This window comes from Diorhabda sublineata, chromosome 7, assembly GCF_026230105.1.
Source record: "Diorhabda sublineata isolate icDioSubl1.1 chromosome 7, icDioSubl1.1, whole genome shotgun sequence".
Lineage (NCBI taxonomy): Eukaryota > Metazoa > Arthropoda > Insecta > Coleoptera > Chrysomelidae > Diorhabda > Diorhabda sublineata.
The window spans coordinates 24118457-24133416 of NC_079480.1; the positions used below are offsets into that span (position 1 = coordinate 24118457).

The 14960-nt window shown below is 32.5% G+C and overlaps 1 protein-coding gene across 1 annotated transcript; it reads left to right on the forward strand.

Moving 5' to 3' along the window:
• The first annotated feature begins 853 nt into the window (after positions 1 to 853).
• LOC130447021 (circadian clock-controlled protein daywake-like) lies at positions 854 to 14857 on the forward strand. Its single transcript, XM_056783622.1, has 5 exons — positions 854 to 968; positions 3850 to 4081; positions 5228 to 5361; positions 13204 to 13356; positions 14604 to 14857. Exons 1-5 carry the CDS (start codon positions 893 to 895, stop codon positions 14753 to 14755), a joined length of 747 nt encoding a protein of 248 aa, XP_056639600.1. The 5' UTR covers positions 854 to 892; the 3' UTR covers positions 14756 to 14857.
• The last annotated feature ends 103 nt before the right edge of the window (positions 14858 to 14960 follow it).

A 14960-nucleotide genomic window follows, 5' to 3' on the forward strand; every position in this document is an offset into this window, starting at 1 on the left:
TCCATTATGACAACGCTTGACTCTAAGTTGCTATTCCGGTTAAAAACTATTTGGAAAACAGTGGATGGGAAGTTTTACCTCAACCGCCTTTTAGCCCAGACCTTGCCCCTTCTGACTACAATCTGTTCCGGTCGATGACCTCACTGGAATACGGTTCACATCAGAGCAAGATATCAAAAATTGGCGTGATTCTTTCTTGGCTGCCAAGCTAGAGCAGTTCTTTTGGGATGGGATCCACAAATTGCCAAAAAGATGGGAAAATGTCATGTCTTCAGATGGGTAATACTTTGAATAATACTATTGTACATGTTTTTCTTAAATAAACCATCAAATTTTGAAAAAAAAAACGCACTAATTAAGTTATAGAGCACAATAAGAAGATTCGTTTATTTTGGGGTGTCTCCTCCGTAGAAGCCCGCTCCGGCTGCACTATTCTTCCTGGAGCCGTCTGAGCTCTTCGCGGGCTCAATAATGTGTACCTTCAAACCCTTATTGTCAACTATTCCATTGAAGGGATTGATTAAACCTTGTGAAATTGTTGAAGAATTCGATTATTGCATATTGAGCGGCAATTATTTTCAGAACAGAGGCCAGTTTTGTTATATTTTCTTTTTCCTTAATAATGTAATATAATTCGTTGTTTAATATGAAAGTCATTCAAAAGGTAGACTATAAACTTGTAGATTTTCAAGTAATTTTCCTTCATTAGCATGAGAGTTCGTTATGATAATTTTCCTGGTTCGAAACCTGCATGAAATTTTTATTAGAATTAAATGAAACAATAGACTGACTCACGATGTTTTTTGCGTTCACATATCCCCAATAAACCATCTATAAAAAGAATATTATTTAATGTGATTCTTATTGGGTGTCGAGTTGTTTTACGTGCAAGATGTCGCGGAAGATTTTGGGTTTTTATGTTTTGTGTTTTTTCCATATTTATGTGACCTCTAAAAAGATCAGAACACGTAAGTTTCTCGGATTTTTATTTAATTTTCCATCATTATATAAAAATAATTGTTAAAATAAATAATTAACACTATCCTCGCCGTGACCGGTCAAAGTCATTTCTACGAATTCTTTTTTTGTGGTTTGTTTGGTAAGAAACATGTGTAGTCAAACGACAGTTTACATCGTTTTCATATTTTCTAAGCATTTTTCTTTTTTGATAACTATCAGAATATTATTTTTACGAAATCAAAATTATTATAGTTCTAAATTTGTTCTTGAAATGTTAGAATGTTGTTTCTATACGAAGATGGTCCCAAAAATTTTTTAAACAAAAGGTAATTTTACACTTTCGCTCTAGAAAATCGAAAAATCATCCGATTTCGATGATTTTTTTTTAAATCTTCGTTTTTACGGCGGATTTGCGAAAATAATTATGGGAAATATCTCACCTGGAGATTTCATATAGTTTTATGATTTTAAATGGGATAGCATTTAATCGTTCATAACTTTTTTACAAAGTATCACACGCAGGTCGTATTTTTTTGTTAATCTACACAAAAAAACGAACATTTTGGAAAAAAGGTGCTGAACCTCCGAAAAACGCCAATGAAATTCTACAGGTGATTTCAATATTTTTGAAATTCCCGCGACCTCGCAAGGTCCAAATACGCGGTCATTTCGTGCGCAGGTAACTAGGATCAGAAATATCCGCCATTTTGCTCGTTTATTGAATTAGTGGTAAATTAAACATTGCAAGTTTAAAACATTTTTTGTGGTTTGGTTTTTTAAAATTAAAATTAAAAGGAATACTTTCAAAAATGTAAATAGTTATTAAATAATCCATTGTTTCGTCAATTGATGATTAATTTTTTATTTTTAGACTCTCATATTATTCACAAATAACTAGCTTTTACCTGCGGCTTCGCTCGCATCGAATCCATTAAATAAGTATCAGAAATCATTATAATAGAATAGAATAGAATATTAGAACCTGAGATATAGATCTTTGAATGTAGAAAAATTGCCAAAAACCTACAAAAATCCATAACTCCACATTGAATGTCCGCGCCTAGCTCCTCTCCAGCTCAACCGATTCAAGTGTTCTAAAACTAAAAAGAAAGAAGGTGTTTCAGCGAATGTTCTTGAACTAAAACGAACTCTATATTAGAACCTGAGATATTGAGGATAGAACGTGTGTATGTGAAAAACTCCCATAAGTAATGTACAGGGGGAAATCGCATTTGAGTATAACTTGCGAATGGTGAAAATTAGATGAAATCCGATGGTTGATGGCTGATTTGTGCATCAATACCTTTCATTGAAAAAGAAAATTAAGCAAATCGGTTGGGTATAACGCCTGAACGGACTCGGAGTGGAAATCATCAGTTTTTTTAATATATAAGACAAGGCTCAAGCAAAAATTTCTCTGGAGACGGCGAGTCCGGCGAAAAAATGTGGATCCATTCGATACAATCACTGTAGATATAAAATTTTTGTATCCTGAAAAGAATGATCGACTTCCAACGGAAGAGGATGAGGAAAGTGACTAAATTTTTGTGGAATAAAATTGCTTTTCATTTATTTCTATTGTTTTTATTGCTCTTTCGCGATCGTATTTTTCTTTTCGTCGCACGAATAGGCCTTTTTTGACTGAATTTTTAATTCAATTTTCCGCGCATGCATACGACCATTCCTTATCATTTTTACCTTCCAATTCTTCTTGGCGTTTTTCGAAAGTTTATCCAAAAAAGGTAATTGAGCAGTTTAACCCCCTCACCTCCAATCACTTTGAAATTTTAATATTTCTAATACAGTTTTTCATGTCGCGGTTTCAGCAACTAAATCGCAACAAAAAAGCTACAAATTTTGTATATATTTTTTTATTTTTATTAATTTGACGCTGCTACCTTCATAGAGATCGAAAACGTTCACTATTGATGGCTGCTAAACCAATACCAAACAACGTGGCGTCTTCAAACTTGAAACTTTGTGTACTTTCTAATGCAACGGTATTTTGCAAGCAACTACCGCCATCTCTAGGTCAGGCCAAGTATTTCTGGAACCATCTTGTTCAATCGAATCCGGTCGAAGTACGAAGCAGTAAATTACGAATACTCAATGTCCATTTTTTGTGATTTTGATTATACTGGATGCTACAATTTAATTTCATAGTGCAGGGTGATACCGTATGGAATCGAATGCAATTTGCCCTAATAATCGCTCAGAGAGAGTATTGAAGGTCTGAGCATAAACCGCTCAAAGCCCGCACAGGAAAATCAAGTGTGTTCCAAAACCCCTCCGTGGTTGAACTAGCCCTTAAGTTAGTTATTAAATATTTCGGGACATGTTCGATCTGGATACGGCTCAGTATTGTCAATACGCATCTCGTACTTGTGCAAATAATTTAAGCAGAGTAGCCCTCCACGCACTCGATTCTTAAATTGCGTTAAAGCTAGTACGGGAACGCACACAGGTTCTGAAATCACTGGAAACGAACTCTAATGTGCAACCTGGTGACACCAAGCTGATCGCCTGGTGGAAATCCATTTAGTCATCACAAAACAATGGGAAAATATGACGAAATTGGAAACATGGAGTGAGCCAACTGGTCCTAAAAGGCCCTTTCATTAAACAAAGTTGAGTTAATGATCTCTAGGACTGGACACCTGACGAACATCGCAGAAACTCCAGTCAGCTCTTGTTTCTGTAAGAAAGCAACACTTGAGGTGGGTCGTATAGCTTCGAGACAGGTACATAATCAACTAAGAGGTGTTAACTTCCCCCTAACCCAAAGGCAAATGGTATTAGCTTAGGTTGTATCCCGATTGGTTGGAATGTTTAATATTTTACATAAATATATATTTGAGTATGTAAATTGAGACATCCTGTGTATTTCAGCTTCATACATCAAACCATGTTCGATCAGTGCTCCGGATTTCGAAGATTGTTGTTTATCACATGGAAAAGAAGCTTTACCTTATATAATAAAGGGAGATAGAAGATTTGGTATACCAAACATGATACCTTTAACGATCCCACAAATCGATGTGGATGCCGGAAATAATTTGAAAATATTATTAAAGAATATCAAAGTATTCGGTTTAGATAAAACAATTTTAAACAAAGTTAAGTAAGTTTAACGTTATGATGTGGTGGTGTCACAATTCTATTAGATAATCCAAAAAAACAGCTGATCTACTACAAAATGGCTGCCGTAGGGAAAACAATGGATTTGCTCGTATTTACCCGTGTTTAGCTTTTTTTTGTTGATTTCGGTAGTGAGTCAGTCCTCAAATAAGCTGAGTGCGTAATTGAGTTTGCCCATAACCCAACTGAGAGGTATAAGGACAAACTTGAAGCTTTCGGGTGGTGTTATCCCCTTTCCATTTGCCACCAATTTCCAATATACCTGCTTTTCAGACACTGAAGTCGAAAAAACACAACAAAACCACGTTGCCGGGAGGAAATTTCGTACTTCTAGTAGCAAGAATATTTGTTGTTTTCCCTACGGCGGCCATTTTTTAAATGGACTACGGAAAAATAATTTGAGCAGCGAGTTTGCTTGAAATTTCGTATTTCAAATCTACGGTATCGTTGAAAAAGTTTTGGGGAATTTACTTGATAACGATCGCTGGTATAAAGCATTCGTTGAAGGGCATTAAGTCATCGAAAACTTGCGTTTTGGATATCTACCTCTGTCAAAGACGTAAACATAAAAAAGTTGAGGAAATAATGCTTCAGAATCGTCGTATCGGCTTCAGAGAGATAGGCATTGACTTTAAACATATTTTAGGTGTGAATCGTTTCGTATCAAAAGACCTGAATCTTTTACGAAAAGCATAGTTCGCAAAAGAGATTCTTAACCAAATAACTGAGGACCTTACGCATCATCACTGGTGACGAGTCGTGGGTTGATGAATATGACAAATCTAGCGAATAGTGCTCCAAAATTGAGCATTTAACCGTTGGGAGGCGTCCACGTGAAGCAATTTGTGGACAATTGAAAGATTTTTCACTTCGATAATGAGTAGTTTACACTCCAGTACGGTTGTGACTGATTTTTTGACCAAATACGAAACTAGAGTCATCATTCAACAAGATTTAACTTTTTGTGAGTTTTTCCTCTTTTCTAAATCCAAAAACTCGCTTCGAGGATGCTTGTATTGGCTCGAAAGGGGACCATTTTGAAGGTGGTTGTAAACATTTGTATTAAAATACGTAAATTTTTTTTTTGATCACTCCGTTGCTCTTGAAACTGTCAAAATCTTTATTGTAGATTTGATACCGATGCAAAAAAATTAATGATCAATATATCGATACCGCAATTAAGTTTAAGAGGAAATTATGAAATCGACGGAAGGATATTGATTTTACCCATAAGGGGAAACGGAGATTTAGACATATTGGCTAGTAAGTGAGATACTAAATATTTCAATATGAAATTTGATCCATATAAAATATTTTTTTATCCATTTTATGGCATTAATTTCAAGAAAAATAGTTAATTGACGTTTGGTATGAATTTCAACTCGATTGGGAGGTACAAGGTCTAATAAAGTTTTTTTTTGAATGGGAGTGTATGTTCTCATCAGAAATAGAGCTGCCAGGGAAATGTCTATAGCCTATCTGTAAAAAATAGGTCAAAAATAGGTTTATCAAAGTTTTTCTTGAAAAAATGTATTTTTTTTATGGAATTTTCATGGAAGAAAACTCATTTTTCGAATCTCAAATAATTATTTCACAAATATTGGTTTCAATAATCGCATTTTCGTTAGGAAAACTCCTGCTAGAACAAGTTCTATGGCCTATCTGTACGAAAGTACGTCCAGAATAGAATCATCAAAGTTTTTCTTCAGAAAACTTATTTTTCATGGAATTTCTAATGGAGAAAACTCATTTTTCGAATCTCAAATGATTATTTCACAAATCTTGGTTTCAATAATCGCAATTTCATTAGGAAAACTCCTGCTAGAACAATTTCTATAGCCTATCTGCACGAAAGTACGTCCAGAATAGAATTATCAAAGTTTTTCTTCAGAAAACTTATTTTTCATGGAATTTCTGATGGAGAAAACTCATTTTTCGAATCTCAAATGATTATTTCACAAATCTTGGTTTCAATAATCGCATTTTCGTTAGGAAAACTCCTGCTAGAACAAGTTCTATGGCCTATCTGTACGAAAGTACGTCCAGAATAGAATCATCAAAGTTTTTCTTCAGAAAACTTATTTTTCATGGAATTTCTAATGGAGAAAACTCATTTTTCGAATCTCAAATGATTATTTCACAAATCTTGGTTTCAATAATCGCAATTTCATTAGGAAAACTCCTGCTAGAACAATTTCTATAGCCTATCTGCACGAAAGTACGTCCAGAATAGAATTATCAAAGTTTTTCTTCAGAAAACTTATTTTTCATGGAATTTCTAATGGAGAAAACTCATTTTTCGAATCTCAAATGATTATTTCACAAATCTTGGTTTCAATAATCGCAATTTCTTTAGGAAAACTGCTGCTAGAACAATTTCTATGGTCTATCTGTACGAAAGTACGTCCAGAATAGAATCATCAAAGTTTTTCTTCAGAAAACTTATTTTTTATGGAATTTCTAATGGAGAAAACTCATGTTTCTAATCTCAAATGATTATTTCACAAATCTTGGTTTCAATAATCGCAATTTCATTAGGAAAACTCCTGCTAGAACAATTTCTATGGCCTATCTGCACGAAAGTACGTCCAGAATAGAATCATCAAAGTTTTTCTTCAGAAAACTTATTTTTTATGGAATTTCTAATGGAGAAAACTCATTTTTCGAATCTCAAATGATTATTTCACAAATCTTGGTTTCAATAATCGCAATTTCTTTAGGAAAACTCCTGCTAGAACAATTTCTATGGCCTATCTGCACGAAAGTACGTCCAGAATAGAATCATCAAAGTTTTTCTTCAGAAAACTTATTTTTTATGGAATTTCTAATGGAGAAAACTCATTTTTCGAATCTCAAATGATTATTTCACAAATCTTGGTTTCAATAATCGCAATTTCATTAGGAAAACTCCTGCTAGAACAATTTCTATAGCCTATCTGCACGAAAGTACGTCCAGAATAGAATTATCAAAGTTTTTCTTCAGAAAACTTATTTTTCATGGAATTTCTAATGGAGAAAACTCATTTTTCGAATCTCAAATGATTATTTCACAAATCTTGGTTTCAATAATCGCATTTTCGTTAGGAAAACTCCTGCTAGAACAAGTTCTATGGCCTATCTGTACGAAAGTACGTCCAGAATAGAATCATCAAAGTTTTTCTTCAGAAAACTTATTTTTTATGGAATTTCTAATGGAGAAAACTCATTTTTCGAATCTCAAATGATTATTTCACAAATCTTGGTTTCAATAATCGCATTTTCATTAGGAAAACACCTGCTAGAACAAGTTCTATGGCCTATCTGTACGAAAGTACATCCAGAATAGAATCATCAAAGTTTTTCTTCAGAAAACTTATTTTTTATGGAATTTCTAATGGAGAAAACTCATTTTTCGAAACTCAAATGATTATTTCACAAATCTTGGTTTCAATAATCGCATTTTCGTTAGGAAAACACCTGCTAGAACAAGTTCTATGGTCTATCTGTACGAAAGTACGTCCAGAATAGAATCATCAAAGTTTTTCTTCAGAAAACTTATTTTTTATGGAATTTCTAATGGAGAAAACTCATGTTTCTAATCTCAAATGATTATTTCACAAATCTTGGTTTCAATAATCGCAATTTCATTAGGAAAACACCTGCTAGAACAAGTTCTATGGCCTATCTGTACGAAAGTACGTCCAGAATAGAATCATCAAAGTTTTTCTTCAGAAAACTTATTTTTTATGGAATTTCTAATGGAGAAAACTCATTTTTCGAAACTCAAATGATTATTTCACAAATCTTGGTTTCAATAATCGCATTTTCGTTAGGAAAACACCTGCTAGAACAAGTTCTATGGTCTATCTGTACGAAAGTACGTCCAGAATAGAATCATCAAAGTTTTTCTTCAGAAAACTTATTTTTTATGGAATTTCTAATGGAGAAAACTCATTTTTCGAATCTCAAATGATTATTTCACAAATCTTGGTTTCAATAATCGCAATTTCATTAGGAAAACTCCTGCTAGAACAATTTCTATGGCCTATCTGCACGAAAGTACGTCCAGAATAGAATCATCAAAGTTTTTCTTCAGAAAACTTATTTTTTATGGAATTTCTAATGGAGAAAACTCATTTTTCGAATCTCAAATGATTATTTCACAAATCTTGGTTTCAATAATCGCAATTTCATTAGGAAAACTCCTGCTAGAACAATTTCTATGGCCTATCTGCACGAAAGTACGTCCAGAATAGAATCATCAAAGTTTTTCTTCAGAAAACTTATTTTTTATGGAATTTCTAATGGAGGAAACTCATTTTTCGAATCTCAAATGATTATTTCACAAATCTTGGTTTCAATAATCGCATTTTCGTTAGGAAAACTCCTGCTAGAACAAGTTCTATGGCCTATCTGTACGAAAGTACGTCCAGAATAGAATCATCAAAGTTTTTCTTCAGAAAACTTATTTTTCATGGAATTTCTAATGGAAAAAACTCATTTTTCGAATCTCAAATGATTATTTCACAAATCTTGGTTTCAATAATCGCATTTTCATTAGGAAAACACCTGCTAGAACAAGTTCTATGGCCTATCTGTACGAAAGTACATCCAGAATAGAATCATCAAAGTTTTTCTTCAGAAAACTTATTTTTTATGGAATTTCTAATGGAGAAAACTCATTTTTCGAAACTCAAATGATTATTTCACAAATCTTGGTTTCAATAATCGCATTTTCGTTAGGAAAACACCTGCTAGAACAAGTTCTATGGTCTATCTGTACGAAAGTACGTCCAGAATAGAATCATCAAAGTTTTTCTTCAGAAAACTTATTTTTTATGGAATTTCTAATGGAGAAAACTCATGTTTCTAATCTCAAATGATTATTTCACAAATCTTGGTTTCAATAATCGCAATTTCATTAGGAAAACACCTGCTAGAACAAGTTCTATGGCCTATCTGTACGAAAGTACGTCCAGAATAGAATCATCAAAGTTTTTCTTCAGAAAACTTATTTTTTATGGAATTTCTAATGGAGAAAACTCATTTTTCGAAACTCAAATGATTATTTCACAAATCTTGGTTTCAATAATCGCATTTTCGTTAGGAAAACACCTGCTAGAACAAGTTCTATGGTCTATCTGTACGAAAGTACGTCCAGAATAGAATCATCAAAGTTTTTCTTCAGAAAACTTATTTTTTATGGAATTTCTAATGGAGAAAACTCATTTTTCGAATCTCAAATGATTATTTCACAAATCTTGGTTTCAATAATCGCAATTTCATTAGGAAAACTCCTGCTAGAACAATTTCTATGGCCTATCTGCACGAAAGTACGTCCAGAATAGAATCATCAAAGTTTTTCTTCAGAAAACTTATTTTTTATGGAATTTCTAATGGAGAAAACTCATTTTTCGAATCTCAAATGATTATTTCACAAATCTTGGTTTCAATAATCGCAATTTCATTAGGAAAACTCCTGCTAGAACAATTTCTATGGCCTATCTGCACGAAAGTACGTCCAGAATAGAATCATCAAAGTTTTTCTTCAGAAAACTTATTTTTTATGGAATTTCTAATGGAGGAAACTCATTTTTCGAATCTCAAATGATTATTTCACAAATCTTGGTTTCAATAATCGCATTTTCGTTAGGAAAACTCCTGCTAGAACAAGTTCTATGGCCTATCTGTACGAAAGTACGTCCAGAATAGAATCATCAAAGTTTTTCTTCAGAAAACTTATTTTTCATGGAATTTCTAATGGAAAAAACTCATTTTTCGAATCTCAAATGATTATTTCACAAATCTTGGTTTCAATAATCGCATTTTCGTTAGGAAAACTCCTGCTAGAACAAGTTCTATGGCCTATCTGTACGAAAGTACGTCCAGAATAGAATCATCAAAGTTTTTCTTCAAAAAACTTATTTTTTATGGAATTTCTAATGGAGAAAACTCATGTTTCTAATCTCAAATGATTATTTCACAAATCTTGGTTTCAATAATCGCAATTTCATTAGGAAAACACCTGCTAGAACAAGTTCTATGGCCTATCTGTACGAAAGTACGTCCAGAATAGAATCATCAAAGTTTTTCTTCAGAAAACTTATTTTTTATGGAATTTCTAATGGAGAAAACTCATTTTTCGAAACTCAAATGATTATTTCACAAATCTTGGTTTCAATAATCGCAATTTCATTAGGAAAACACCTGCTAGAACAAGTTCTATGGCCTATCTGTACGAAAGTACGTCCAGAATAGAATCATCAAAGTTTTTCTTCAGAAAACTTATTTTTTATGGAATTTCTAATGGAGAAAACTCATTTTTCGAAACTCAAATGATTATTTCACAAATCTTGGTTTCAATAATCGCATTTTCGTTAGGAAAACACCTGCTAGAACAAGTTCTATGGTCTATCTGTACGAAAGTACGTCCAGAATAGAATCATCAAAGTTTTTCTTCAGAAAACTTATTTTTTATGGAATTTCTAATGGAGAAAACTCATTTTTCGAATCTCAAATGATTATTTCACAAATCTTGGTTTCAATAATCGCAATTTCATTAGGAAAACTCCTGCTAGAACAATTTCTATGGCCTATCTGCACGAAAGTACGTCCAGAATAGAATCATCAAAGTTTTTCTTCAGAAAACTTATTTTTTATGGAATTTCTAATGGAGAAAACTCATTTTTCGAATCTCAAATGATTATTTCACAAATCTTGGTTTCAATAATCGCAATTTCATTAGGAAAACTCCTGCTAGAACAATTTCTATGGCCTATCTGCACGAAAGTACGTCCAGAATAGAATCATCAAAGTTTTTCTTCAGAAAACTTATTTTTTATGGAATTTCTAATGGAGGAAACTCATTTTTCGAATCTCAAATGATTATTTCACAAATCTTGGTTTCAATAATCGCATTTTCGTTAGGAAAACTCCTGCTAGAACAAGTTCTATGGCCTATCTGTACGAAAGTACGTCCAGAATAGAATCATCAAAGTTTTTCTTCAGAAAACTTATTTTTCATGGAATTTCTAATGGAAAAAACTCATTTTTCGAATCTCAAATGATTATTTCACAAATCTTGGTTTCAATAATCGCATTTTCGTTAGGAAAACTCCTGCTAGAACAAGTTCTATGGCCTATCTGTACGAAAGTACGTCCAGAATAGAATCATCAAAGTTTTTCTTCAAAAAACTTATTTTTTATGGAATTTCTAATGGAGAAAACTCATGTTTCTAATCTCAAATGATTATTTCACAAATCTTGGTTTCAATAATCGCAATTTCATTAGGAAAACACCTGCTAGAACAAGTTCTATGGCCTATCTGTACGAAAGTACGTCCAGAATAGAATCATCAAAGTTTTTCTTCAGAAAACTTATTTTTTATGGAATTTCTAATGGAGAAAACTCATTTTTCGAAACTCAAATGATTATTTCACAAATCTTGGTTTCAATAATCGCAATTTCATTAGGAAAACACCTGCTAGAACAAGTTCTATGGCCTATCTGTACGAAAGTACGTCCAGAATAGAATCATCAAAGTTTTTCTTCAGAAAACTTATTTTTTATGGAATTTCTAATGGAGAAAACTCATTTTTCGAAACTCAAATGATTATTTCACAAATCTTGGTTTCAATAATCGCATTTTCGTTAGGAAAACACCTGCTAGAACAAGTTCTATGGTCTATCTGTACGAAAGTACGTCCAGAATAGAATCATCAAAGTTTTTCTTCAGAAAACTTATTTTTTATGGAATTTCTAATGGAGAAAACTCATTTTTCGAATCTCAAATGATTATTTCACAAATCTTGGTTTCAATAATCGCAATTTCATTAGGAAAACTCCTGCTAGAACAATTTCTATGGCCTATCTGCACGAAAGTACGTCCAGAATAGAATCATCAAAGTTTTTCTTCAGAAAACTTATTTTTTATGGAATTTCTAATGGAGAAAACTCATTTTTCGAATCTCAAATGATTATTTCACAAATCTTGGTTTCAATAATCGCAATTTCATTAGGAAAACTCCTGCTAGAACAATTTCTATGGCCTATCTGCACGAAAGTACGTCCAGAATAGAATCATCAAAGTTTTTCTTCAGAAAACTTATTTTTTATGGAATTTCTAATGGAGGAAACTCATTTTTCGAATCTCAAATGATTATTTCACAAATCTTGGTTTCAATAATCGCATTTTCGTTAGGAAAACTCCTGCTAGAACAAGTTCTATGGCCTATCTGTACGAAAGTACGTCCAGAATAGAATCATCAAAGTTTTTCTTCAGAAAACTTATTTTTCATGGAATTTCTAATGGAAAAAACTCATTTTTCGAATCTCAAATGATTATTTCACAAATCTTGGTTTCAATAATCGCATTTTCGTTAGGAAAACTCCTGCTAGAACAAGTTCTATGGCCTATCTGTACGAAAGTACGTCCAGAATAGAATCATCAAAGTTTTTCTTCAAAAAACTTATTTTTTATGGAATTTCTAATGGAGAAAACTCATGTTTCTAATCTCAAATGATTATTTCACAAATCTTGGTTTCAATAATCGCATTTTCGTTAGGAAAACTCCTGCTAGAACAAGTTCTATGGCCTATCTGTACGAAAGTACGTCCAGAATAGAATCATCAAAGTTTTTTATGGAATTTTCAATGGAGTAAACTCATTTTTTGAAGCTGAAATGGATATTTCACAGATTATAATGTTAAAAATGACATTTTCGTTAGGAAAACTTGTGCTCGATGAAATTTAGGCAGAACGTAACAGAAATTGAAACAAAACTTCACGAGGCCCTATGGAGAGCGTGCTTAGTCATGATCTCAGGTGTTTAGGTAGTTTAAAGTATTTTGAAAAGGACGGCGACACTGGTAACACGCGAATTTATATAAATAAAATATTCTTAAAGAAAAGTCGAAACGTCAAAATTGATTTTTCTTTCAAAAGTTATCAAAAAAATTTTAAAACAGAATAGACCTAAAATCAAGAACATTTAGATGCTTAAATATTTTTCTTTGTGTATTCCTTTGTCTTAAACTGAAATAAATTAGTAGGATTTTTTCATACTGCGATGAAATCTCATATTTTTTGTTGGACAGTGTAATTGTTGACTTCGAAATATTTGTAGTTGATGGAATATATCAGTATAACGCCGAATATATAATCCGCAAATATAAAGGCGACGATTATTTTGATTTAACTGAAAAGGACACTTTGGACTTCGATCTCAAAAATATGAAAATTAAACTCAATAATTTATTTGACGGTGATAAAAAATTGGGTAAGTTAGTTATTTTATGATAATATACGTTCCTACTCAATGGCTCACGCTGTATGTATACATAATATTAATTCATTGAAAATAATGGACGATTTTCCATTCTGTACATATATTTGTATCGATATAATCGATTTATTTACTCGATCATTTTCTTTCACAAAATTAGGTCGATCGATTTTGTTATTACTGTCAAATCGAAATATACAACTTGGATTCGTGAAATTTTGACAGTTGAAAGTCCCTGTGATTTCATTCAAAAAGTAATAAACGATTTTTGACTCTATACATATATTTGTATCGATATAAGCGATTTATTCACTGGATCAATTTCTTTTACAAAAGTAGGTAGATCGATTTTAGAACGGAATCGATTTTGTTATTACTGTCAAATCGAAATATAAAACATTGATTTTGACAGTTGATAGTCCTAAAGTGACATTTAATTTGACGTATGTAATCCGAGAAAACTTACGGACTAAATGGCAAAAATATATTTTAGTTTTTATAATTTATAAAATTCAAAAATTTCAATTTTCAATGCAGGGTTTCTCAAACTTTCGATAACATTTTTTTTTCATTGTTACAATCCCTATAAAGGATGAAATTTATCAAAAACACCCTCTTCACCCTTTCCCTACACTGAACTTCACCTATCGCCTGCGGTTTCCCTATAACCTGGTAGGGTGGAAGTTATATAACGCAATTACAGCTTCACCAGCCTACCGGATTTAGGATCATAATAAAGACGCGTTAGTTTAGCGTTTTCGAAGTTGTCGAATCCATTTATCGAAATACCGGATACGTCCCTCTCTCTCTCTATGTGCTTAACAACGTAAAAAAATAAGAACAGTTACTTTCTTTCGATTTTCTCCCTACTTTAAGACTTTCTTCTCTCAGAGAAAGCTCTAATCTTCTAAAAATAGGCCCTCTAAAATGAAAATCTTCCGTTTAATTCAGAAAGCCAAACAGGACATCAATCAATCCAATATTGGACAATTGGAGCCTCGATAAGTGGATTATGAGACCTCGAAAACGCTAAACTAATATGTTTTTATTACAATCCTAAACCAAGCAGTCAAGATTTGTTCGAAAGCGCAGCAATTGTTTATAAATATCTTATTTTTATTGCTGTCGCTCAAGTAAAATTGGTTGGCACGCTAAATGAATGGACTATAATTGGGAGAGTATTGAATTCTTGGACATCCTGTATAATTGAGTGTTTAAATGATCATCGTGTTTGATTATAGGTGATCAAATGAACAAATTCTTGAACGAAAACTGGAAAGAAGTTTTGAGCGAATTCGGACCGGCCATTAGTGGTACTGTACGATCTATAGGGCGTTCGATAGCTTCGGCAATATTCAAAAAAATTCCCTATCACGAATTAGTGTTAGATTAAATTCGTATTGTTGCTTCGTAGTACTTTAATAAATAGATAATCGAAATTAATCAGTATTTCGGGACAACCTGTATAATAAAATAAAAAAATATGACACGAAAACAATTTTTTTTATTTATTCACCAAAATATTTCTCCTGTATAAAACCGACGTTGCGGGAAGTTCCTGGTAATTTTCCACTTGCCGATATTTTTGATTTGACATG

Bases quoted from the DNA above. Each gene is read 5' to 3' on its own strand.
- LOC130447021 (XM_056783622.1), top strand. From the start codon at position 893: ATGTCGCGGAAGATTTTGGGTTTTTATGTTTTGTGTTTTTTCCATATT. The intron at 4,082-5,227 runs GTAAGTTTAACG...TCTTTATTGTAG, and splicing joins ACAATTTTAAACAAAGTTAA to ATTTGATACCGATGCAAAAA. The intron at 13,357-14,603 runs GTAAGTTAGTTA...GTTTGATTATAG, and splicing joins TGACGGTGATAAAAAATTGG to GTGATCAAATGAACAAATTC.